The sequence below is a fragment of the Equus asinus genome, chromosome 24 (assembly GCF_041296235.1).
Source record: "Equus asinus isolate D_3611 breed Donkey chromosome 24, EquAss-T2T_v2, whole genome shotgun sequence".
Lineage (NCBI taxonomy): Eukaryota > Metazoa > Chordata > Mammalia > Perissodactyla > Equidae > Equus > Equus asinus.
The window spans coordinates 37631728-37658457 of record NC_091813.1 but is presented as its reverse complement, the minus strand read 5'-3'; the positions used below and the strand labels follow the sequence as shown (position 1 = coordinate 37658457).

The following is a 26730-nucleotide window of genomic DNA, read 5'->3' as shown; positions in this document are numbered from 1 at the left end:
GTTATCTTGTTTTAATACCTAAAGTTATTCCAGCCTCATAAAATAAACTTTTGGAGCTTTTTTTTTTTTTTTTTCTATTTTCAAAAATGTTTCTTTAAGAAAGCAATTGTTTCTTTCATGAAAGTTTGTTATTAGCATGCTTCTAAAACTGTCTGGCGTGGGGTCTTTTTGCAGGGCAGGCTTTGGTTACCAAGAATTTTCCAGTAGTTGTCGGTTTTCTGTTTCTTCTTAAATCAAGTTTGATAATTGTATTTTTCTATGAAATTAGCCATTTCATATAGTATTCGAGCTTTTTGCTATAAAGTTATTTATAATGTCTTCTTACTTTAAAAAAACAGTTTACACTAGCTTTTAGCTATGTTGCTCTTTTCTATCTGCCTTTTCTCTACTTTTTTCTTCATTTATGCTAGAGCAGTGTTTGTTATGTTTTCACAGAATCAGCTTTTGGTTTTGTTACTCTTCTCTTTATTTTTTTTTTCCTCATATGTTTCAGCTTATGCTCATATAGCATGTATTTGTTTTAAATAATAAGACATCTGGCAGTTTTCCAATCTTCAGATTCATAAGAAGTTGAGAGGCCTGATGGCCTCCTAGTTACACCCAGTTATAATAGGTGTATTTGTTTCACAATGAAAATGGGTTTCTTTAAAATTTTTAATCTGTTTACAACTACTTGTTTTCTTATGCTTTCAATAATAATCATGATAAGATTTGAAATACTCTAAAAATATATAGACCTCAAGGACATTTATTATATATGAAAAGTAAAATAGTTCCCAATGAGAAATTCCAAAAGAGATGTATATTTTTTGATGACTGATCACTAATGCTGGTAGAAAACAACCCCATATTGATCATTAATTCGCTTTTCATTACTTATCATTTTTTTCACAAATATTTGTTAAGTATCTTTTATATGTAAGGCATCTTGCTAGGTAGTTTGTTTAAACCACAAGTGGATAATCCTTCAACTTTACAAAAATTTATCAACATTAAGAGAACACGTTGATTGACAGCTTTATAATTCTTATTATCTTGAATCATATAGCATCTTTTTTTTAATGAATAGACTTTTTTCCAAGCAGCTTTGAGTAAAATTGAGCAAAAAGTGTAGTGTTCTCATATGCCCTCTTCTGTTTCATAAATTATTTTAATGGAAACAGCTGCTTTGGTGACCTCTTTGAGTTTCATAATATTACTGATTTTAAAGACTTTGTCACACTGTTCTGTATTCCTTTCTTTTGCAGTGAATTTATATACTGTTGTTAATTTTGTTGAACATCATTTTTAGTATAAGATTTCTTCACGTGTTTTAGAATTTTAATTTTTAGGCTGCTGTTGATTTGTAGCTTCTCTCCTCCACGTTCCTCCTACTCCCTGTCTTAGATTCCTATTGAAATGTGGCCCGAGGTCTCATTTGGTCGCAGTTCTTTTCAGCCCCTTCTCATGAACAAGGGAGCCCCATGCCCATACCCTGGCTTGACTAAGCCTCGCTCTAGTACACCATTGTATGGAGCAGGGACCAAATTCCTGGCCTTGCTGTCCAGAACTGGAACCCAGCTTATCACTTTAGCTCTACTCAGTGCTTTGCCCTTTTTGCTTAATTTCTGGTCCAGGGAGATATTTGTCTTGTTTTTAAGTTTGAAGTGTCTTTTAAGTTTTTCTCTTTTTTTATTTTACCACAGGAGGTGCATTAAAGCATGAATTTTGTGCCATCTTTTCTTCTTCATCTTAATCGCTAATACTTGTTCTTTCGAAGGCATCCTCCTTTGTATCTTAAGCACAAAGGGGAAAGGGTTTTTTCCAAGATAATTTTAAGAAGAAGTTTAAAAGTAAAATATATTTTAGTGGTTTTTTTAAAAAAGAGAAATGACTTATTATTCTTATAGAATTGCATTTTTTATTGTGACAAACAACATTTTATGTTTAACATCACATAAACAGTTATGTTTAAGCCCTTAAACATATGGGTTTAACTGTTTGTCAACATTCTAAAACTAGAAAATAGTAGAATAACTAAATTCAGTATGTGGAATTTACATACCACTTATACTGTCATAATCAGGGACTAAGTCAACACTTAACTATTCTTCCTATATAGGGATAAAATTGAGATCTTAAGTTTGCTCAAGGTAATGGAAAATTAATCATGATGGTCATGTTGTTTTAATAAGAATAACTTAACTGTAGCCTTTACAAGTATTTTGATGATTCTGGGGGAAAAAACCCAGATCAGGAACTCATTGTTACTTATATTATTGTTAAGCCTTATTTATGTTATGCTTTACTTTGGTAGTTTAACCCTGTCTCTCGTTTCATTTGAGTGCTAGTTCTCGTAATTTAGTTACTTATGCATTTTATATATCAACTGATACCCCAAAAAAGTGATGTGTGATATATTCCTGGGATTGAATTTCTGTGTAGAGAGTTTGGTACCTTGCAAATCCCCCAAGTAGAAAGTTCCCCTGATACATGCTGTGATTTTTATTGTCTGTGCCAGTAAGGAAAGAGGCTAAATATTATTGCTTGCATATTACCAGGCTACCATGAAATGTAATAAGTAACTCTCATACAGATATTGAATGTGTATATGAAGAGTTACAGGGATTCTTCTCTGTGAAAAATGCTCCTTTTCTTTTGATATACAACAAAATAAGCTTACTTGAAAAGTAATACCTCACCCACTTGCTCCATTTTATAAGTCTGGCTATTTAGATGCTCAAGTAAACTTTTAATTTTTGTATGTAAGCTGCTGTGCCTTTTCCTCACTAGCTTGGTTCCAATGCCGTGTCTCTTCTATTTGGAAAGAATTTAATGGATAATGCACTTACTGCATCTCCATCCCTCTTAACTAGTTCCAGTTAGGTATTAGACTAATGAATTTGCTTATTTTTTTTTTTTTTAAAGATTTTTATTTTTCCCTTTTTCTCCCCAAAGCCCCCCGGTACATAGTTGTGTATTCTTCGTTGTGGGTTCTTCTAGTTGTGGCATGTGGGACGCTGCCTCAGTGTGGTCCGATGAGCAGTGCCATGTCCGCGCCCAGGATTCGAACTAATGAAACACTGGGCCGCCTGCAGCGGAGCGCGCGAACTTAACCACTCAGCCACGGGGCCAGCCCCCAATGAATTTGCTTATTAACTCAAACGGTTAAATTGTTAAATCATTTATTGCTATTATAAAATAATTAATGTTATTATTAAAGTTGCTAAAATAATTTTTCAGTGATAAGATTTTTCAGAAAGTGGTGTCAGTGTGATTCCCATATGCTTAAATTGTGTTTGATGGAAAAGATTTTTCATTTTGAAAATAAGATTTGATAGAGGAAATAAAGTTTAAATTGTCCCGTCATTGGTCCTTGTACTATTAATTATCAGCTGATTTGTCTACATAAGAGTTTTTTGTTTACATAATTTCTACTGTTCTTTCCAAATATAGTGAATGTGTAAAACCTATTATTTATGAATTAAGTTAGTAATGTTTCGTGTATTTAGCAGACAAAAAGTGAAAAAATTGGTAAATTGGAATCTGCTTTATATTATTTAAAAATAAAATAACATCTTTTCTGATTAAGTAATATATGTTTATTATTATAGAAAAGTTGGAAAAGATAAGAATAAGGAAAAATAAAAAATGTGCAATTTAGTAATATTTCAGCATTTCTTTGTATAGGATTTGTTTTCATAATGAATATGAGAATATATATGAAGAGCAAAATTTAATGAAATGAGAAATAAAGACAAAGTTGCCAAAACTTGGAAGCAACCAAGATATCCTTCAGTAAGGGAAGGGACAAACAAACTGTGCTGTATCCATTCAATGGAATATTATTTAGTGATAAAAAGAAGTGAGCTGTCAAGCAATGAAAAACTTGGAAGGACATTAAATGAATATTTCTAAGTGAAAGAAGCCAATCTAATAAAGCTGTATCATTATGATTTCAGCTATATGACATTCTAGAAAAGGCAAAACTCTGGAGATGGTTAAAAGATCAGTGGTTCCTGGGGATTGTGGGGAAAGGAGAGAGGGATCAATTGGTGGGGCACAGGGCATTTTTAGGGCAGTGAATCTATTCTTTATGATAGCTGTGATGATGAATACATGTCATTAAGTCATTATACATTTGCCAAAACCTGTGGAATGTACAACACAAAGAATGAACTGTAACAGAAAACTGTGGGCTTTTAAAAAAAATCAAATTTGATAGCATGATACAGCTAGACATAAATTATGCTATATAAACATATTATATCTTGATATCAGCAGAAAATTTTACAGTAGAATCAAAATATCTTCTAAGCCAATGCTGTCTTTTGTGATGATTGAAATACTCTGTTTGCTCTCCAACATGGTAGCCACTAGCCCCATGTGGCTGTTTATGTCTTGAAATGTGGTTAATGTGACTGAGGAATTGTATTTTAAATTTTGTTTAATGGTAATTACTTAGAGTATAAATAGCTTCATATGACTAGTCGCTATAATATTAGAGAGGGAAGTATCTAAATTAGATAAATAAGATAGAGAAATGTGAACCAGTGATTAATGCAGTTAGATGGAGTTAATAGTTGATTGAAAAACCTTACTCTAAATATTGGTTCATTGCCAGTTTAGGGTCAGGTCTTCGTACTTCATCCTGCACTTTTTAACTGTTGTCCTGTCTTCAGTACTTCAGCCATTAATTCTCATGAAGGTATGGTTATTGAACATGTGTTCAGAACAGATTCAACGTTGGTAGTGTTTACCGGTGTGACACATGCCAGAATCTGGATTTGGAAAGCTCTCAAAAGACAAAAATAAGAGCAGGAAGAAGGTGAACTTTATAAGGGATCCGTTTGAAATTCTCGACTTAAAAAGTATTATATAAAGTATAGGATATGGGAATCTTGACCTACTAGTGTTCATGTGGAAAAACCTAAAACCAAATGTTTTTACTTGTCTACACATTCAGTTCAAGCCAACAGTGTGATGCTGTTACCAACTTATGCTATGTTTAAAAAAGTTTAACATCTAGTCCAAAATTGTTACTATCTCTGTGATCTTCCCTGATCAAATTATATTTGAAATATTCAGTTTTGGATTGCATCTTTTTAAGAAGCTCAGTAAAACATACATTTCTAAAGGAACCCAGATGAAGAATCACCTAGAAACTAAGTTGCATGATTAATAGTAAGGAATTGATGTATGTTTACCTGGGAAAGGAAGAACTTGAGTGAAGTGTGCCTACTATTTTACTTGGCCTTGTCTTCAAATATTTGAAAGGCTGTCTTGTAGAAGTGTTACTAGGATCATTCTCTGTAACTGCAGAGGACACAGCTAGAGTGAAGGGTGGAAAGATAGACTGATAGGGCTCAATGTTAGGAAGGAGTTTTTGACAATTAGTGTTCTCTAGGAGTGGCATGAGTTGTCTTGTAAGATAGTGTCCTGCTGGCTGAGGTATGCTGTATGTTCATCAGCCAGGAAAAAAATTGTCAGTAGTAGCAGTGAATATTTATTGAGCACATGTTTTCAGACACCAGAAAGCTGAGGCTCAGATTGCTTAAGAAAGTAGCGCATAGTCACATAACTAGGAATGGACAGAACTCATAACTAAACTTAGTTCTCTGACTCCATATGCATATTCTCAACTGTCCTGTTATTCTGCTTTCCTATGGCAGTAATTACTGCTTTTATGGGAGCTTTGTTTAGATGTCCTTGAAGGTCCCTTCTAAACTGAGCTTAGACAACCCCATTGTAGTTTCTTGGGAAGGTGTACATGAAAGCTCACTATGAGGAAGGTTCATCTGGTTCTAGGATGTAACAGGTTGAAGTAGAGACATACCGGTGGTCGGCAGGAAGATTAACTAGGAAGCTGTGATCTAACCAATGATTAAAGTTTTAGTTGGTGTAGTGGTTTCAAACCTATTGCTGCTTTTTACAGAGTACTTGGAAATACTGTGTTTAATTACACCATTGAACCGTGAATAATTTTACCCACAGAAACTGGAATTAGAATATATGTGTGCATGTATTACAGTCACGGGCACACTTCCTTGGAAAAAATGCTGAAGTAAACATGCATCTCAGATATTTTTGTTAATATTTGTTATGTGTTCATTTATTTCCTGACAAGTGATAGTTGGTTATTACTTTTGTAGTGTTTTCTTTGAATTATTATTCTATCATGATTGCTTTTAAATGATAAATGCATCAATGTTATATATATTTAGCAAAGATTTCACATAATATTTCTTCAGACCAAGACAGCTGGAAATACATGCTTTATATGTAAAGCGCTTAATATCTTGCCTAGGACATAAGCAGTGTAGAAGGGTTAGGTATTGTTATTATCGTGATACAAACTATTTTGTGTATTTTTCTTACTCTCTTACCTGATTATGATTCATTTATTTTAGTAATAATAAGCACTTAAAATTAATTGCTTATTATATGCAAGGCACTGTGTCAGATACATTTACATAACGTTATTTAATTCACATCACAGCCCTGTGAAGGGTATGTTTGTACTCTATACAAATGAGAACATGGAGGCTCAGTGAGGATGTCTAACATCCTAAAGCTAGTGAGCAGTAGGCTCACGATTTTTGAGCCCTGATTAACTCTTCTGCTCTAAACTGCTGTGTAGTACTAGCATTCATAAATTTGGTAAAATAGTAAATTAAGTTGACTGACAAGGGGTAATATGAAGTAATGACTGGGTTGCTGACTTAGAAAGCAATTACACAAAAGTTTTGAAAACATGAGCAGTGATGGTATCAGTAGATTATGCATAATCTGTATATTCTTAAATTCTATAAAGCACTGATAATTTTCAGGAACACCATTCATTTAATAACCTTTTTGGAAAAAATGTTATATTAAACATATTTATTTATTATAAGACATACCCAGATCATGAAACTGTTACATTGAGAAAAACTTTTATAACAGAATGATACTTTAAAGCATTGGTTTCCAAGCTTTTTTGATCCTACCTTTTAACCATTTTTTTTTTTTTGGAGGAAGATTAGCCCTGAGCTAACTGCTGCCAATCCTCCTCTTTTTTGCTGAGGAAGACTGGCCCTGAGCTAACATCCGTGCCCATCTGCCTCTACTTTATATGTAGGACGCCTACCACAGCGTGGTGTGCCAAGCAGCACTATGTCCGCACCCAGGATCTGAACCGGCGAACTCCGGGCCGCCGAAGCAGAACGTGTGAACTTAACTGCTGTGCCACCAGGCCAGCCCTTAACCATTTTTGATAATGCATCCCTGATATAAATGTAGTTAATTTAAAATTATATCCATATACTGTCGTACCTTATGTTCATTATAAAACATACATAGAAATGGAGAATTAGAAAGGATTCTGTTTTAAAAGTAATATTTAACTTTATTAATGATATTAAAATTCTTTCTAGTCAGAGCAATGTGATTTAATATACTTCAGTATTTTTGAATCTTAGTTTCGCACTGTGATGCTTCGAGGTTCTGGTTCTATGTTCAGTTCAATTCAATACTTCATCTTGGGAACAATGGAGAACTATTGGAGATTTTGCTGGCAAGGGATGGAGGGGAGGTAGTATTCATTGACCAGAACTGCATTTCATAAAATTCACTCTGGTTGCTCTGTGGAGAATGGATTGATATGTGTTTTGGATAGATGTGCAAAACCATCTAGGAAGCCCTTTGAGTAGGACAGGCAGTAAACATTTGGGAGCTTAAAAGGAGACAAGCAGAAATCTGTTTAGTAGTAGAGATCAAGGGGACTTGATAGTGGGTTGGATGACGGGGTGGGGATTTGTATGGTGGGGTAAGGAGATGGTGAGGATGCATTTTAGGCCTTTACCTAGAAGGACGGCAGTGCCATTCATGGAAATAGAAACATTTAGAAAAGAGTGAAGAGGGTAGAAAACCTTGAGATAATTTTGGACATGTAGAATTGTGAGAGGCCTTGAGACCTCCAAGTGGAGATAATGACTGGGCAATTAGATAAATGGAGCTCAGAGTAGAGATCTGGGAAGGATGTATAAATTGAAGAGTTTTCAGTGTATGCTTGCTAATAGAAGCTAAGGGCTCTGATGTGAACAGTGAAGGAGAGAATATGGAGTGAAAGTAAGAGAAAGTTTAGGATTAGCCTTGAGGAACTCCAACATTTAGTAGTCGCAGTGAGCCTGAAGAGGAGACAGGAAGGTAGCAGCCTGAAGAGTGGTAGGACACATATCAAAAGAGTGATGTGTCAAGGATATCAAAGGAAGAGTATGTTTCAAGAAGGATAAGGAGTATTTAGCAATGTGGAATGATGCATGGAGGAAGATCAAGCAAGATGAAGCCAGAATAATATTATTATCTTTGCCTTTATCAAATCTGTGAGTATCCCTCAAACAGAATGGATAATAATAGATAATAATAGATCTGTTATTGAAAAAGTTTACATAGATATCCTATTTTTACTTTGTTTTTCTTGTTCTATGCTTTAATTTTTTATTATAAACTCCTTGAAAAGTATGGATTAGAATTGAACTCAGCACTCGAAATATGTTTCGATTAATGTAGTATCCTTTGCGATGCTAAACAGGGTTTTTGAGATATTATATTACTATAACACATTAATTTTTTTCCTAGTCTCCATTGTATTTTTTATTCATATTGAGTCTACATTTCAAGATTTTCCTTAGGAATTTATCTGTGGGACCAAGTTTCCCCACCTTGTCCGAGTACACAGGAGTTTCTTTAACCCTAATTATGGAGTTTTATGTTTACATGTATTACTTCTCCTTAGGTCCGGCCAGAATATATCAGACTATTTAGAAAACTTTAAAATCTTGATTCTATCATGCACCATATTAACACTTTAACAACTTTGATTTAATATGTCTTCTTATTTATATATCATTCGTAAAATTTTGAACATGGCAGAGCCATGGCCAATCCTTGAAGAACAACTTTAGTGATTGATCTCAATATTAAGATTAATGTCATAGTCCACCTAAACATATTGTTATCCAAAAGGATAACTTGCTGATGTCAAGATACTGTGCCTACTGTGCATCACTGGCTATTTTTCAGAATGCCCATTGACTATTTGATATGGAGAATTGTTGGTCTCTCTTTTGAAAGAGGTCTTTTTGGAATCCAAATAGACTTATTTTTTACTTTTAATGAATTCTTTATTATTGGTTAGATGGAGAAAGAATGGAACCGACAAACCTTTTATACATATTGAAATTTTATTTGCTTTAAAGCCTATTTTAGTGATTAAATACTTTATTCAGCATTTTTTGACTAACCCAAGAAGTAGGGTTCAAACAGGACATTACCATAACCAGATTGTATTTTACTTGGAAAGAATGTTTTGCCTCTAAATCTTTGAGTACATCCACAATCCAAGAATGTCATATTTATTCTGTGGTTCATAAGCCCGTTGCATTCTCTCTGTATACCCCAGTTTGAGAATATGTTTCTAGTTCTTATTTAGGCCCATTAAATCTCTTTTTTTTCCAAACAAATTTTCATAGAATTTATGGTATAATCTTCCATGGTATATTATTTAAAGGGTTATCATTACTTGATAGTTTGCTTTTATGATGATTTAATATCTGTGATTCATTTGATACTGTATTGGGAATATAGCATCCACTGTAGCATTGTTCCCATTGGAATAGAAATGATATAATTCAGAATACAGTGGAAAGTGAGACTTACCTTTCCTGAGAGATTCGCAAACTACATTTATATGTTAAAAGTGTAAGAAACAAGGAAGTATGTAATGCTGTTTTAGTTAGTTTGTACATGTTCGAAATAATTTTATTTTTCATCTCAGGAATGTAGTCTGTTGGTTAATGTTTTGACTGTTTTAATTCATTAATTTAACAAAGGACTACTTGAATAATTTTATAATAAAAAAGGATTTATAATAACAATAAGAACTCTAAGAACCATTCTCTATTGAGAAGTACCTTACTAGATAATAATGGCTTTAACAACATCTACCGGGAAAAGTATGTTACCTATCTATTTCTATTGTGGCTCCTCTAAATCTCATATCCTAAATTTATAGCCAGAATAATGAAACTTGCCTTTTTATTGTTTGAGAGCTGCATTCTTTTTTTTTTAAACTCTGTGGTTGATGTCTGTTTCCGTACCCAAAGATAACTTTTCCTTCCCTCTTTTTTTTCAGTAAGATAGCTTCTGGAACTTCTGTCAGTGCATAGAGCAGTGATCCAGACAGCTGTACCTTTACAAACAGTCACTCTCTGTGCCAAATTAGTTTGTAGTGCAAATCTTGAATGAGAACTGCACCTGCTCTCAATGTGGATGAAAATGGCAAATGTTAGGCAAAGCATAATTTTGGGATTGCTTTAAATCTGATGGCAGCTGATCTCAGAATTCTGCTGGGGATTCTTCATCTTAGAGTTATGGAAGTCCTGCTATTCAGAGCAAAACAGCCTTCTTGTCTCTTTTGGTAGGTCTTAGTTGTGTTATTTTTAAGAAATAATGTACTCTTTGTGCTGTGATCCCATACTTGGGATGTTACATTAGAAGTTTTCTTCCAGATATGCTCGTGGTTTCCTAAAATTATGTTTTGGACTAAAAGTTTCTGAATCTAATTTATCATGTGTGAGTATTGTATTTCAGATTAAGTAACCTTGAGTAGTTAAGAATATCTGTAAGGGTAACTGCCATGATAACTTTCTTATGGAAGAAATGGTCTGAATCTGAGAAGTGACACATTCTTTGAGAGTTGTAGGATATAAAGGACATTTCATGCTGTACATAGAGAGCATTTCCTCCTGCAATTTGTTTGGAGTGTGGGTGGAAAGTAACTGTAGCTATGTATTGCAATTATCTTTTTGGAATTTGCTGGTTCTTTAATATCACCCTTAACCTTAAGCACAGGGCTTGTGTCTAACAGCAATTCAAAACACTCACTTAGCATGCTTATTGGTGAAATTATATTTAATCTTTATCTTTCAACCCTAAGCAATTTTTTTTGTTGCTTTTAGTATTTGAAGTTATTTTCATTCATAATTTAAAAAAAAGCTTCATTGATATATAATTTACATACCATATAATTCATCCATTTAAAGTGTATGAATTAATGGTTTTTAGTATATTCATAGATATGTGTAACCATCGCCACAGTCAATTTCAGAGCATTTTTATCATCTCAAAAAGAAATTCTAAACCTTTAGCTACTGTCCTCCTACTGCCCTCTTACCCCCTAGACCTAAAACAACCACTAATCTATTTTCTGCATCTAGAGATTTCCCTCTTCTGGACAATTTCATATAAATGGAATCACATAATATCTGGTCTTTTGTGACTGGCTTCTTTTACTTAGCAAAGTGTTTTCAACATTCATCCATGTTGTATACCACTTCATTCCTTTTTATGTCTTAGTAATATTCTGTTGTGTGGATATACTACATTTTGTTTATCCATGCATTAGTTGATAGACATTTGGGTTGTTTCTACCTTTTTGGCTATTGTGAATAGCCACATTTGTGTACACGTTTTTGTTTGGACACATATTTTACATTGTTTGGGCTACATCCCTAGGAGTGGAATTGCTGAGTCATAGTGTAATTCTCTGTTTAACTTATTGAGGAACCAGAAAACTGTTTCCCACAGTGGCTGCACAATTTTGTATTCCCACAATGTATGAGAGTTCCAGCTTTCTCCATATCCTTGCGAACACTTATTAATTTTGGGGTTTTTTTTTAATAGCTTTTTTTGTGGTTCTTGTGGTTTTGATTTGCATCTCTCTGATGACTAATGATACGGAGCATCTTTTCATGTACTTTTTGGCCATTTATATCTTTTCCTTGGATAAATTTAGATCCTTTGCTCATTTTTTCATTGATTGTCTTTTTATTTGTAGTAAGAGTTCTTTATATATTCTGGATACAAGTCCGTTATCAGATATGTGATTTGCAAATATTTGCTCCCATTCTGCAGGTTTTTTTTTTTTTTCACTTTCTTGATGTCTTTTGAAGCAGACAAGTGTTCTTATTTTGATGAATTTGAAATTGTCTGTTTTCTTTTGTCGCTCATGCTTTTGGTATCATATTTAAGAATCATTGACCAAATCTTAGGCCATGTTTTCCTCTAAGAGTTTTACAAGTTTAGCTCTTACATTTAGATCACTGATCCTCTTTGAGTTAATTTTTGTGTATGGTATAAGCGTCTAATATCACTCTATTTCATGTGGCTAGCCAGTTGTCCCAGCATCATTTATTGAAAAGACTGATCTCACTGAATGTCTTGACACTCTTTCTGAAAACTTAACTTGTTATCTGGTAGTATTTTAGTGGATTCTTTAGTATTTTCTATGTAGAAGATCATATGATCTACAAATAGAAATAGTTTTACTTCTTCCTTTTCACTCTGGATGCCTTTTATTTCTTTTTCTGACCAAATTACCATGGATTGAACTTGCAGTACAGTGTTCAATGGAAGTTATGAGTACAGACTTGTCTTGTTTCTGTTCTTAGTGGGTAAGTACCCAGTGTTTCACCATTGAGTATGGTGTTAACTATGGGTTTTTCATAGATGCCTTTTATCACATTGTGAAAGTTCCTTTCTAGTCTAGTTTGTTGAGTATTTTTAATATGAAAGGGTGTTAGATTTTGTCAGATGCTTTTTCTGCATCTGGTGAGCTGGTCATGTGATTTTTCTGTTTTATTCTATGATATAATGTAATGCATCAATTGATTTTCTTGTGTTGCACAACCTTATATTCCTGACATAAATCTCACTTTGTTGTGGTGTGTAATTCTTTTTATGTATTGCTGGATTTGGTTTCCTAGTATTTCATTGACAATTTTTGTGTGCATGTTCCTAAGAGATACTGGTCTGTAAGTTTTCTTATAATGTGTTTGCCTGTTTTGGGGTCAGGGTAATACCTCATAAAATGAGTTGGGAAGTATTCTCTCCTATTTTTTGGAAGAGTTTGTGAAGAATTGGTATTAACTCCTTTACATGCTTTATAGAATTCACCAGTGAAGCCATCTGGACCTGAACTTTTCTTTGTGGGTTGTTTTTGATTACTAATTCAATTGTTCACTTGTTATAGGTCTATTCATATTGTTACTTCTTGAGTGACTTTTGGTAGTGTGTATCTTTCTAGAAAATTTGTCCATTTCATCTAATCTGCCACGTCCAGGGCTTGTTATTTTTATTTGCTTGTTTGGCAACTAGCTGGATTATTTTAGTGCAGATGATTCCTCCCACCCTCACCCCACAGTGTTTAGCCTCTGATGTTTTTCCTCAGGGAAGCATACCTTTGGGTGAAAGTAGTTTTGGTAAAATCCTCTTCTTCACTTTCCCTGACCACACCCAGCTTTTAAACTTTTACCGGATGATTGCTCTGCTTGCATAGATGCCCCGGGGCATAAATTGCTCCACAAACTGATCCAATAAAGTTGTGGCCCCTTTGAAGGAATAATTCCAGAAGTCAGTGTTTGATATTCGTTCTCTCCCAAAGAGGGCTCCTTCCAGTTGTCTATTTCCGTAGTTGTCTCCTGTAGCCCAGTTGTTGAATCTGTGAATCTTTTCCTAATTGTGGTTCACCACAACCCCTGCTGTTTTTGAGATAGCCCTTAGGCTTTAACTTCATGCCTTATTGTAAATGAGATCAGTCCCTTTGGAAGAGATTGGGATCTTTCTGTTTTATGGCTTTGTGTCCCTGTTGTGTCCACGCTCCCCCCCCCCCCGCGCCCCCCGCCCCCGCAGACTCTCTGAGGCAGAACTCTGGAGCTGGGGACAATGGAAAGCTACTCTCTGAGTGACACCCCTGCTTTAGGAGCTGGATACTTGATGGAAGGGGTAGGCAGTAGCCTAAGTTCTCGGCTTGCCTCTCCTTGTGTGGAATCTCACACAGGGTGAGAGTGATTGGGATGCCAGTATTTTCTGTGATGCTTTGCCCAAAAGTAGAGCTGTTCCACGACCGGGGGCTGGGTGGCCTTGTGTGTAGATAATGTCAGTAAAATGAACAGCAAAAAGAAAAATAAATATTTAACTTCTCATATATACTGTACATAAAAGTCCTACTTTTTTTTGAAGAAGAAGATTAGCCCTGAGCTAACATCTGCCAGTCCTCCTTTTTTTGCCAAGGAAGACTGGCCCTGAGTTAACATCTGTGCCCATCTTCCTCTACTTTATATGTGGGACACCTGCCACAGCATGGTTTGACAAGCAGTGCATAGGTCCGCACCTGGGATCTGAACTGGTGAACCCAGGCCGCCGAAGCAGAGCATGCAAACTTAACCACTGTGCCACGAGGCCGGCCCTAGTCCTACTTTTAATTATGATTTGATTTGTGTGGATTCTCTGAAAACAGAATTTGGTTGATATAAAATCATCATATGTAAAATTAGAGTTTATCATTTCTGGACAAGAAGAGAAAATAGATCCCTGAACCATACCTGAGGAAATTAAAAGGCTTTCTGGAACAGTTATTTTGTATAGTTATGTAATAAAAAGGCTCTAAATCCTAAAACTGGTTCTCTGACTCTGGAATCAACTTAATCTTTGGCAACCACTCTGTATAGGAGAGTAGGAGATGCATGGAAACCTTCTATGAAGTTATATAAAGCACTTGCAGCACTGTATTTTAGATTTATTAAGCAGTAAAAATTACTTATTAATTAAGCATTTATAAAATAAATAAAATTTAATAAAAATATATTTAATAAAATAATTTATTAAGCAGTAAAAGTTTGGCATGTCATGATTCTTTAAAACTTCCTGATGGTTCATTAACTCTGAAATGATAGCTGTTATATTTTGTAAGACAAATGGTACTCTGAACTCTATTTGAAAAAACCAGAATAGTATATTAAAAAGCAAATTAATTTTACAATTTCATTTGGTTATACCAAGAAAAAACAAGTGTAAGAATTTGTTATTCTGTGATATATAATTTTATATATAAATCATAATTATTTTAAAAAATTGGATCATGCTCTTTAATTATGTAATTGTAGATAGCCTTTATTAAAGCTGAAAGCTCCTTAGCAATATGAAGAGTTATTTTTCTTTCCTAAGTTACTGTATTTTCCTAATTTCTCTGGATACTTCTGTATTAGTTTGGCTTCATACCTCTGTAGAATAGAGCGTTAGTAACTTGAAAAAGTTAATTTTGAGGTAACAGGTTGTTTTGATTTTCTTCCTCTTATAAGCTGTTTGAACTACTGGGACCTGATGGACTTGAACTTATTGAGAAACTCCTCCAGAACAGAATTACAATTGTGGATAGATTTCTTAATTCTTCAAATGATCATAGGTTACAGGCTCTTCAAGGTAAGAAAGTATTCACTGATAATTCTGATATAAGGGAAAAATTCATTGGTTAGCGAATCTTTTAAATGTAATTATACTTTTAACATCCTTTGGTCTATTATATAATTTACTGATACCATCCTTTTACGAAGTAGGTTTTAGATATGGCAGATTATGAAAAAAATATCAATGCCCTAAGAAGGATGTTATGGCAGAGATTCTATTTATGTTTAGGTATGGCATGTTTTCTACAGGAAATTTCAATAGACAAAAATTTCTTTTTAAAAAGCAAATACCTGTAGTACTTACTGTGGGCCGAGTACTGTTATAATTTCTTCTCAACTTTTTATTTTGAAAACTTTCAAACCTGTTGTAAAGGTGCAAGGATAGTACAGTGAACTTCGCATACCCTTCATGTAGCTTCCCCAGGCGTTAACGTTTGGCTTCCTCCCTCTCCTTCTCTTTCTCTCATTATAATTCTACACACACAAACACACACACACCCCTACATTTAAAACTTTTGCTAAACAATGACCGGTAAGTTGCAGACATCATAATACTTCACCTATAAAACCTTCAACGTACATCTAAGAACAATAATAGTCTCCTACTTAACTGTGATACAGTTTTCACACTCAGCAAATTGAACATTTCTATTGCTATGTATTACATATATTTACAAACCCCAGAAGAATTAGGGAGCGTTGTTTAGGAGGCCAAAATTGTAAAAAATGTCTGAGCTACTATGACACAACTGATGCCAAACTCAAGTTTTAGGTGATAAGCAGGAAAATTAGATGTCTTACCTTTATCCAAATATTCCTTGCCAGTCTTAGAAATAGTTTGGAATTTTAAAAAAGTGCGTGACCATAAGAAATTAGATACTCTTCTTCAAACTACTCAACATTTATCCTTCTTCTATGTAAGTTATGTCACTTTTCCTTGCATTTATGAGTATGGCACTGAAAGGAAATTATAAAAACAGCATTGATGTAAATCCACAATTTCTTACAGATTTCCCTTATTTTATACTCTGATTACTGATAGTTGCCTGGAGTTGCTTGGAGATTTTTAGAAACTTGAAAGAAGTGAAATGACCACTTTGTCTTTCTGCAGTTCTCTTGGTTCTTTAAGAGTATTGAATGCTTGTTAACTGCCTTGCTTTACGCGGGCTCCCTCCTGTTAAAGAGGGCTTGATCAGACACTGCAGTGAGCCAGCGGAGTTTAGGAGCATCTAACGAGGCTATCTGCCAGAAGAAAAGGAACGAGTTTAAATATCTAGTCTTGCGATGTAAATTCTGAGAATTTGGTGTTTGTTTTGTCAGCCTCCTAAGTGTTAATATAGAGATACTTATTGATTCCACCTTTCAATAGTGCTGATTTATTAGCAAAAAGTTCAAAATGAGTGTGCGTCACATATATTTTTAGAAAGCTGTAGATGATGAGTTAGTGTTGTCTTGCAGTTTCATTTCGTTTATTTTTATGTAACGTTTACACTAATTATATTCTATTAGGATAACTTTGTAGAAACAACACGTTTTTTAACCCAAAAACAAATATTAAATATTCAAATTATTTAAAAAAATATTTGAGCTGTCAATCTGCCCTGAAATGTTTTCTACTCTTCTCACACTTCTTTTACTCTTCTATTCTATGCTGGATCATTATTAATATTGTTACTATGTAAGAATAATAATTATATTATTGAACGTGGGGTGATTAAACAAGTAGACTAACTTTTTCTAAGAACTGTGGTGAAGAAGCTGACAACCAGCATTTTCAGGTTTTTTTTAAGAGAAGTTTTCTGTGTGCATGCATTAAAAATGATTTTCCTTAAATTTTGGGGGAGAGAAGGAACTATTCTTGAGGAAAAGAATCTTTAGACTCTTGTTTTACTTTATTACTGTTCTCATCCATTTTTATCTTTTGATATAATTTTGTTAATGATCCTTCAAATTCTCTCAAAAACTACCAAATACTGTTTGTATTCTTTATTAAACTCCCTTAGTGTGACAGGCACATCCCATCCTTTTCTCTGTTCCCCAAAATCATAGTCTTAGAGAACAGTAGCTTCTTGCTATTTAGCATTTTCTAGCTTTCATACTGATTTTCTTTGAATCTTTTTATCCAGATAGACACCCACCCTACTTTATCTCTGTTCTTATAACGAGGAAAGGTAAGGCAGGTGGGAAGTGGGTGGGTATAGTGTACTGACCAGTAAGTTGAGGATAGTTAGAAATTAGATTTTGTTTTCAGGGCTGATGTGGAGGATGTTTAGTGCAGGGGCTATCGTAAAGTAAAAATTGTTAGCTCATGCTGTCAAGTGACAGTGTTTTGAATAGTTATACAAGGCTTTTTCCGTCATAATGACATTTTAAAAGGATACAAGCTTCGCCATTGTTCTTCAGTAAAATTTTATCTTAGAATTACTGTTAAGCTTATTCATTTCATTTCTGCTTGTCAGTCTTTACAATTAGCTGAACCTTTCAAGGAGAACCATACATTTAATCATTTGCTACTTTATAACTTGTTTTTTTTATTACCTATTATGTTCAGTCTTGTAGGATTCCAGTATATTCTGATTGAGGCCTTATAAAGCTATCAATGAGGTAGACATATTTTTTTCCTATAATTTTAATTTTCTTATTTGGATGATTGCAAATGTGTATAATAGCATTTTGTTACTATCACATTTGTTTAGAGTGTTAATGACATTAGCATAGCATTTAGTGTGTCACCCAGAGTTTTTAGTTGCACACACAAAACCTTTAACATTCATTTCTAGAAATAAGCTCATGGGATTATTCACATTTTAAAAAATTCTGATTAATATCTGTGTTGCTGATTGTGTGACTGTAGTCGGTTTAGCTCAGAGTACGTGTGAACCTGTCAGTATGCTGCATTCTTTTTCTAACGTTGAAAGTTGGTTATAAAGTCAGTCTTTACAATAGGTGTATAAGACTTACTTAGAAACTAAGATGTGTAAGATTTATTTAGAAAAATACTTTATTCGGAACTATAAAATGTAGTCCTTATGAGATTATATTTTATTTCATAATTTTGAGATGCAGTAAATCTTTATTTCTCACTTTCCTTTCTGAGATTTATAAAGCCATTATACAGAGGGGTTGTTTCATGTTATTGAGAATTAAAATGACTTATTCAAAATCATGTAATGAAATAGTGACAAGTGTCTGGGAATTGTGAAGGTTTGACTTAGAATGAATTAGAGAGCTAATTTCCCCATCTTGATGCTATGCTTAATTTCTTCCTTGTTCTGCATTGGATCTTGGAATTTGATGAAATAACTTGCACTGTGCTCCTTCAGAGTGTGGACCGTGTCTCATTTTTCGTCATCTTCCTCGCCTGGCAGCAGTGGCTGGAATCTTGTAGCTCCTTAATACAATAAATGAGTTTGGGCTTCGATTGCTTTCGGCTGACATTCCTATCAGTTCCTTTAGGGCTGACACTAACTGGGAAGATTTAATTAAACACAGAAAGTAATCTTGTTAGAGGAAAATTTTTCCTGAATACTGAGTTGACAAAATCACAGATTTAAATTGTACCTTAAAAACATTGAGATTTGATTGACCTGATTCTTCTTAGTGGTTCTGGCCTTTTTTGCATTTTTTTTTTTAAAAAGTATGTCCATGTAAAGGTAGACTATACTCTTTCTTTATTTGCCCTGGTCATCTTCTAAATATATCCTGAGTCAGTGTTAATAAATTTTATTTTGTGTACAAGTAGTAACAAACAATTTCACAGAGTAAGGCCTATTACATTGGGGAAAGTTATATCTGATATGTAAAGAATATCTTTATTATGTTAACAGTAAATGGTAATTATTGATAATTATTATATTTATTGAAAATACATAAACAGAAAGTTTTCAGAATTTTGAAACCTAATTTTTAGGTTCCTGATGTCATATGTAAGAATTTGTGCCATTAAACTGTTTACTCTATAGGAGGAAAATATCTGCTCACTTTTCTTAAGCAGTTTGTAATATCATTTAGTTATTGTGATTGAAAAAAACTCTCCTTAAAACATATAATTGAATGTGCCGGTTTTAAAAAGATGAGTTGTTAGAGCACTGTGCTGTCTGTCGTATGTTTTGATGAGGGGGAAAAGTGTTTTTCATAAAGGCTAAAATTATAAAATATGATGTTTCTCAAATTTGCTTCATAGACAATTGCAAAAAAATTTTAGGAGAAAATGCTAAACCTAATTATGGCTGTCAAGTCACTATTCAGTCTGAACAAGAAAAGCAGTTAATGAAACAGTATCGCCGTGAAGAAAAAAGAATTGCCAGACGAGAAAAAAAGGCTGGAGAAGATGGAGAAGTTTCCGAAGGACTTATGTGCTTTGATCCTAAGGAATTGCGGATACAAAGGTAATAAAAGCCAGAAGCTGAAAAGTGCTTTTGTGTAATTGCTACATATATGTATCATTATCATCTTTTAGTTTAGTTTAAACAATTTAGGTGATTCTTACTTCGAGTCACGTTTTCTTACAAGAACAGAATTTTGTTGTATGAAAACCTGATTTTCTGGGATAAGAAAGCAGTGATCTGCTTAATTAGAATATTCTTGGTTGCATCCATGTAGATGAGAGATTTAGATTATAGCAGTAAGCTATTTTTAGGTGCTGTGTACACACCACTAGCTTAAGATTTATGAAGCCGGCACAAATTTATTTTGAGACTTTTCTTTTGTTTCCTAGCTTAATGAATCCTTTTCCCCATGTTGTTCTTTAGAAGTAGAAAGGAGGAAAATGGAATAAAGTCATTATTACACTTGGCCTTTAAATATTGTAACCCACTTTAATAAAGGAGTATGTACCTTATTAAAAACATCTTTGGATTGTGACAAAGAAAATTATAAATAAAGAACGTTAAGTCAAACTTATCAAGTGATTTTATCTAAAAATAGTACCTGAAAATGTGTTGACTCCTATGTGGTTACACAGAAAATTTCAGGATTGCTAATATGTTCCTTTGTGTAGTTTAATTTCTTGTCTTTTATAATGAAGGTGACCTGAAATAGTTATTACAGTGACCTTGTTTTAGTATATACTTTGCAAGATAAAAATTACAGATTTAGCCTATTATTTTCGTGTTAACAGAGAGCAGGCACTTCTGAATGCTAGAAGCGGTCCAATTCTAAGCAGGCAGAGAGACACGGACATTGAAAAAATACGTTACCCGCATGTTTATGATTCCCAGGCTGAAGCGATGAAAACATCAGCATTCATTGCTGGTGCAAAGGTATGTTGTTGGTATGTGACCACTTTTGGATAATATGTTTATTCTGAGGAAATGACATGTAGATTTTGCCTGTTCCTTTTGTGACTCTAGTACTAGTTGACTGTATTATGCTAAATTGTGTTTAAAAATATTGAGGAAAATGAGATAATGCAGTGTATGTAAAGTTCTTGGCACATCGTAGGTATTCGAAACATATTTGTTCTCCTCCTTTTCATTATTTATGCAACTTGTATTTTTGAGTTTTAGCAGTTGCATCACTTTTTGATGAAACTTTATGCTGTATATTGCAGTTTTCCTAGCTATACCAGTACGTGTATCTGCAGGAGTACCATCTAATTAATGTATACTTAAAATTCATCAACATAGGATGGACTGTATGTTATGTGAGATGTCCAATACATGAATGCTTTGTGTGTGTGTGGTTGTTTGTTTGTCTTTGTTTTGTTTCAGCTCATTTTCCTTTAAATTAGCTAAATTATTTACCAGTGCTGTGTTATGAAAGCAGTCATGTTCTTTCTCTCTCTCTCTTCTTTAATTTAAGAATCTTTTCCAGAGCAACTGTTTTATTTTTTGTTATTATTGTACTTTAATTTTTGATGTTCATAGATGATTTTACCAGAAGGAATCCAAAGAGAGAATAACAAGATGTATGAAGAAGTAAAGATTCCCTACAGTGAACCAATGCCAGTTGGCTTTGAGGAAAAACCAGTTTATATCCAAGACTTAGATGAGGTGAGATGTTCATTTTATAAAGTTGATATTTTTGATTCTTGGTATGTTTTACGAATGGATTTTGTATTGGAAAAATTATTTTTAAAAGTAGGTAGCTAATACAGCAAAGAGATATGTGCAGTTGGTTACTAAAGAGGTACAGTAGGAGAGTTTGAATTAAAAAAAATACATTCCTACACACGTTAAACATATTTTTGTATATTTTGTGTATATATTTCTATACTTTGATATTTGTTTTGGTTATGTCAGCTAATCTCTGGTTTAACCTCTGTAAGCTGACTTAAGTAAAGTGTTTTAAAGGATGCATGTGTCGACGAAAATAATCCATAACCAATCTATAAATGAAAATTTGGAGTGAGTTTATTTTGAGCTAAAATGTGAGGACCATGGCCTGGGGCCTTTCTTCCCGAAGGATGAAATGGCACCAAAGAAATGGGGTGTACAGAGTGGTTATATACCCCCAAAGAGGATGTTTCACATATTATTGAAATGTCCCTTTTCCAGTATTCTCGAGACTGCTTTGTCGGCACAGCGATTGATGGACACTGAAGGTAGGTCTGCTGTCCTGGTGGACACAGCAGGGTGGCAGGTCTGTTGTCTTGAGCTGGGTGGTCACAGGTGAGCTGGTTGGTGAAAGGTGAGTGCAGCAATCAGTTCCTAGCCTAAGGAAAGATGCTTATCTTTAAGGAAATGCCAATGTGAGAGGAAGTTGTGCCTTTATCTTAAGGGCATTTGTTCTTGCCATAGGAAATGTTTAAAGCAGATATACAATACATGCTCAACAGCCACGGTCAGGCCCTTTTGGAAAAAACAAAGTCAGGACGAATTAGGTTTACACCAAATGGCTTCCTCATATACTCCAATATATCCATTGCTTGCCATTTCTATATGTCACATGTATTGTATTGATATATCAAATGGTCAATCTATAATAAAGTAGAATATTATTTGGAGAGGGAATCAAATTCTAAACTATTTTCTTTAATATATTTTCCCTCAAGTTTTTACTTTTGAATTATTTCAAACCTATGGAAAAGTTGCATGAACAGTACTATCCATATACCCTTTGTCTTGATTTACCATTTGTTAAAATTTTGCCATACTTGCTTTATCTGAAAATAAAGATATTTCTTAATTTAAAAATACAATCATGCATCTCTTAATGGTGGGTATACGTTTTGAGAAATGCACTGTTAGGCGATTTCGTCATTGTGCGAACATCCTAGAGTGTACTTACACAAACCTAGATGATATAGCCTACTACATACATAGTTTATATGGCATAGCCAGTTGCTCCTAGGCTACAAACTTATACAGCATGTTATTATATTGAATACTGTAGGCAATTGTAACACAGTGGTATTTGTGTATCTAAACATATCTAAATATAGAAAAGGTACAGTTAAAATACAATATAAAAGATAAAAAAATGATACACCTGTATTGGGCACCTATCCCGAATGGAGCTTACAGGACTGGAAGTGGCTCCGGGTGAGTCGGTGAGAGAGTGGTGAGTGAATATGAAGGCCTAGGACATTACTGCACACTTGCAGACTTTATAAACAGTGTACACGTGGGCTACACTAAATCTATAAAACAAATATTGTTTCTTCAGTAGAAATTAACCTTAGTTTACTACAACTTTTTTACTTTATAAACTTTAAAAATTTTTAACTTTTTGACTCTTTTGTAATAACACTTAGCTTAAAACACAAACACATTACAACTCTACAAAAATATTTTCCTTCTTTATATCCTTATTCTATAAGCCTTTTTCTATTTTTAAAATTTTTATTTTTTTTTACTTTTTAAACTTTTTGGTTAAAAACTAAGACACAAACACACACATTAGCCCAGGCCTACACAGGGTCAGGATCATCAATATCACTATCTTCCACCTCCACATCTTGTCCTGCCAGAAGGTCTTCAAGGGCACACATGGAACTGTCATCTCCTATGATAACAATGCCTTCTTCTGGAACACCTCCTGAAGGACCTGCCTGAGGCTCTTCTTGAGGAGGTGTCACTCTTTTCAGAAATATGTCCATGGTGGTTTGCTTCATTTGTTTGTTTTTTTGTCATAGATTTGCTTGTAAGCAGATGGTGTACTGTGAATATTCCTCTCCATGAGTGAAAACCTTTCAGTATTGGGGGTCCATGTTTCAAACTTTTTAACAAGCTTGAGGTCTGCAAAAGCTTTTATAAACCCTTCACTGTGAATGTTCCTGGGAGTTCTTTTTTTCTTCTGCAGTTTTCTTTTCTCTTGCTGCTTCTCTGGTTATGTGTTACCATTCCAGTTCCAACAACAGCTCATTAGTCAATTCCTCAGTAACCACCTCTAGCAGCTCCTCAATGTCATCCTCATTCATAATACCCAGGGTAAAGTTGTTTGCCATCTCAACCACAGCCTTGTTGATTTTAGCAACCTCCTCATCTTTGGCAAATCCTTTGAAGTCATGGACAAACTTCCTGAGTGTCTTCTTCTAGATGCCATTCATACACTCCTTGGTGACATCATCCCAAGCCTAAGCAAGGTTTTTGATGCAATCATAGATGTTGTAATTCTTCCAGTAGTGCATCAGTGCTTCTCAGTGTCTTCCTCAGTTGCAGCAATAGCCTGGGTGAAGGTCCTCAGGTAGTAGGTCTTAAAAGCTGCTATAATTCCTTGATTCATTGGTTGGATCGAAGAGGCGGTATTTGGAAGGAGAAACACTACTTTGATATTGCGATGATCACCAATAAAAGGAGGATGTCTGAGAGCATTATCAAGAAGAAGCAAAATCTTGAAAAGCATGTTGTTCTTCAAATAGTACTTCTTCATTTTGCTAGCATGGTAATTCAGGAGGGCATCTTGGAAGAGGAGCTGGGTGGTCCATGACTTCTTGTTGCTCCTGTAGTTCACTGGTAGTTTGTACTTACTGATATGCTTGAAGAATCTAGGGTTCTCACTGTGTAGATCACAAAGGGTTTGAATTTGTAGCCTGCAACATTGTGCCCAAGCAAGACTGTTATCCTCTCCTTAAAAAAAAAAAGCCTTGAAACCTGGCATTGACTTGGCCTCCTTATGGATGAAAGTCCTTTCAGGCATCTGTTTCCAGAATAGGGAAGTTCCATCCATATTGAATGTTTGCTCTGACCAGTGATCTTCCTCCACAATCAGCTTATCTAGAGTTTCCAAAAATTCTTCAGCTGCCTTCACATCAGCACTCACAGACTCACCACTCACTTTCACTTTATATAATGATGTTACGATGGCTATGATGTCACTAGGTGATAGGAGTTTTTCAGCTCCATTATAATCCTACGGGGCTACCATCGTACATGCAGTCCTTCCTTGACTGAAACGTTGTCAGGTGCCACATGACTATATATGTATTATTTAAAGTTAACCTTTTCTGGCACCAGAATGAAGTTGCTTTATTGTTATATGTCATGTACTCTTTCAGAAATATCAAATAATATAGGCAAGCAAAAACAGCGTAAAGAATAACCACAGCCTATCAAAATGAACTCCATCCTATACATAATGTGTCCATGCGTATTTTGTTTTACAAAACTGGATATATCATACCCGTTGTTTTGTGTATGTTTGTATATATACATCTTTCTATGTCGGTAGTCATATTTCTGCAGCATCATTTTTAATCACCATACGGTATTCCATTTTATGCCTTTATTACTTTTAAACCAGTTCCTTGGCATTGAAATTTTAAGTTGCTTTCTACAGTGTTTTTATAGTAGACTAAAATTGTCATTAAATCTTATATTCATGTATCAGAAGTACCTGTAGAACTTTTTCAAATGCCTTGGCTCTTATTAAATCATAATCTCTTGAAAGGGACCCAGATATCTGTATTTTGAAGATGATTTTGAGAGCTCTGTAGGTAATTCTGAAATGCAGTAGGGCTGAGAGTCTATAGAATTAAATAACTATATACTGAATCCTTTTCAAACCTTACCAATCATTATAAGCACTATCATCATTAAGATTGATTTAGTTTTATATGTTAACATTTTTCATGTAACAACATCCCTGATACTCGTCGTCTGTATAATGAATAAATCAGGCTTCTTATTTTTCTTTCATTCTTAATTCTAAATGAATACTTCATTCATTTTTATTTAGATTATAGGACTAAAAGAGTTTTTCTGAATGGGTTAATTCCATCTGCAGCCTTAATGTCTCTTTGTCATGTAACCTAATGTATTTACGGGTTCCATGGATTGGGATGTGGACATCATTGGGATCATTATTCTGCCTACCACACATGATATGCATGACCACAGTTTAACTCTTCACCTGTTGAAGGACATGTGTGTTGTTTGAAGTTTTTGGCTATTGTGAATTGTATACCACAGACTGGATGGCTTAAACAACAGGCATTTATTTTTTCATAGTTCTAGAGGTTGGAACTCCCAGATCAAAATGCCAGCAGATTCAGTTTCTGATGAGGACTCCGTTCTTGGCTTGCAGACAGCTGCTTTCCCACTGTGTCTCCCTGGTCTTACATGGCCTCTTCTCTGTGTATGCATGAGAGAGATCTCTTGTGTTTCTTCCTCCTCTTATAAGGACACCAGCCCTATTGGATTAGGGCCTCACTCAGATGACCTCATTTAACCTTAGTTAGCTCCCTAAAGGTCCTACCTCCAAATATAGTCACACTGGGGGCTAGGGCTTTAACATATGAATTTTGGGAGGCTATAATTCCATCCATAACATGGATAAAGCTGCTCTAGACATTGGTGTACAGGTTCTTGTGTGAACATAAGTTTTCATTTCTCTGTGGTAAATCCCAAGAGTGCAATTGCTGGGTCATATTGTAGTTGTATGTTTACTTTTCTACGAAATTGCCACACTTTTTTCTAGAGTAACATCTTATAGTCCCACCAGCAATCCAGTGAAATCTAGTTTTTCTACATATTGGCCAGCATTTGTTGTTATTGCTATTTTTTATTTTTATTTTAGTCATTTTAATTTATACTTTATTCATTATTTATATTTTTATTTTTATTTTAACCATTCTGGTAATGCACAGAGATTTCTCATTGTGATTTTAATTTGTGCTTCCATTAGGGGTCATAATAATTGGGGAACAGTACATTCAAATGTAATGTGTCATTGTAAGTACACAGTAAACTGTTAGATGTCATGATCACTTTAGATAATGGTCCTACCAGATGTCATTAGTGTGAGTAGTAATGTAGACCTCAGGAGAAAATGTAAGTGTTAACAGGATGTTAGTTTAGTAGATGCTTCTGTTGGCATCAGTCTTTTTGATACAAGGTAGACTCTTTATGTATCAAGAAAAGTGCTCTTGAAGATGGTATCTCTCTCTTTTCACTGAGATCATAATTGCATGTCATTCCTAACGGTCCTGCAGAGCTGTAGATAAAATGCTGTTATATTCTTTCCGTGACTGAATGTCCCATTGGATAAATTTCTCCTGTCTTCTTAAATTACTTCTGTAATTTGA

The 26730-nt window shown here is 34.4% G+C and overlaps 1 protein-coding gene across 1 annotated transcript in view; it reads left to right on the top strand.

Annotated features, from left to right (window-relative positions):
• The window catches only part of ASCC3 (activating signal cointegrator 1 complex subunit 3), a 322615-nt gene that overhangs the window by 43802 nt on the left and 252083 nt on the right, over positions 1–26730 (top strand). The window contains exons 5-8 of the mRNA XM_014841095.3: positions 15159–15279; positions 19447–19651; positions 20383–20524; positions 21131–21256. Of these exons, the coding sequence (XP_014696581.3) occupies positions 15159–15279; positions 19447–19651; positions 20383–20524; positions 21131–21256 (594 nt within the window). The remainder of the gene's footprint in view (positions 1–15158; positions 15280–19446; positions 19652–20382; positions 20525–21130; positions 21257–26730) is intronic.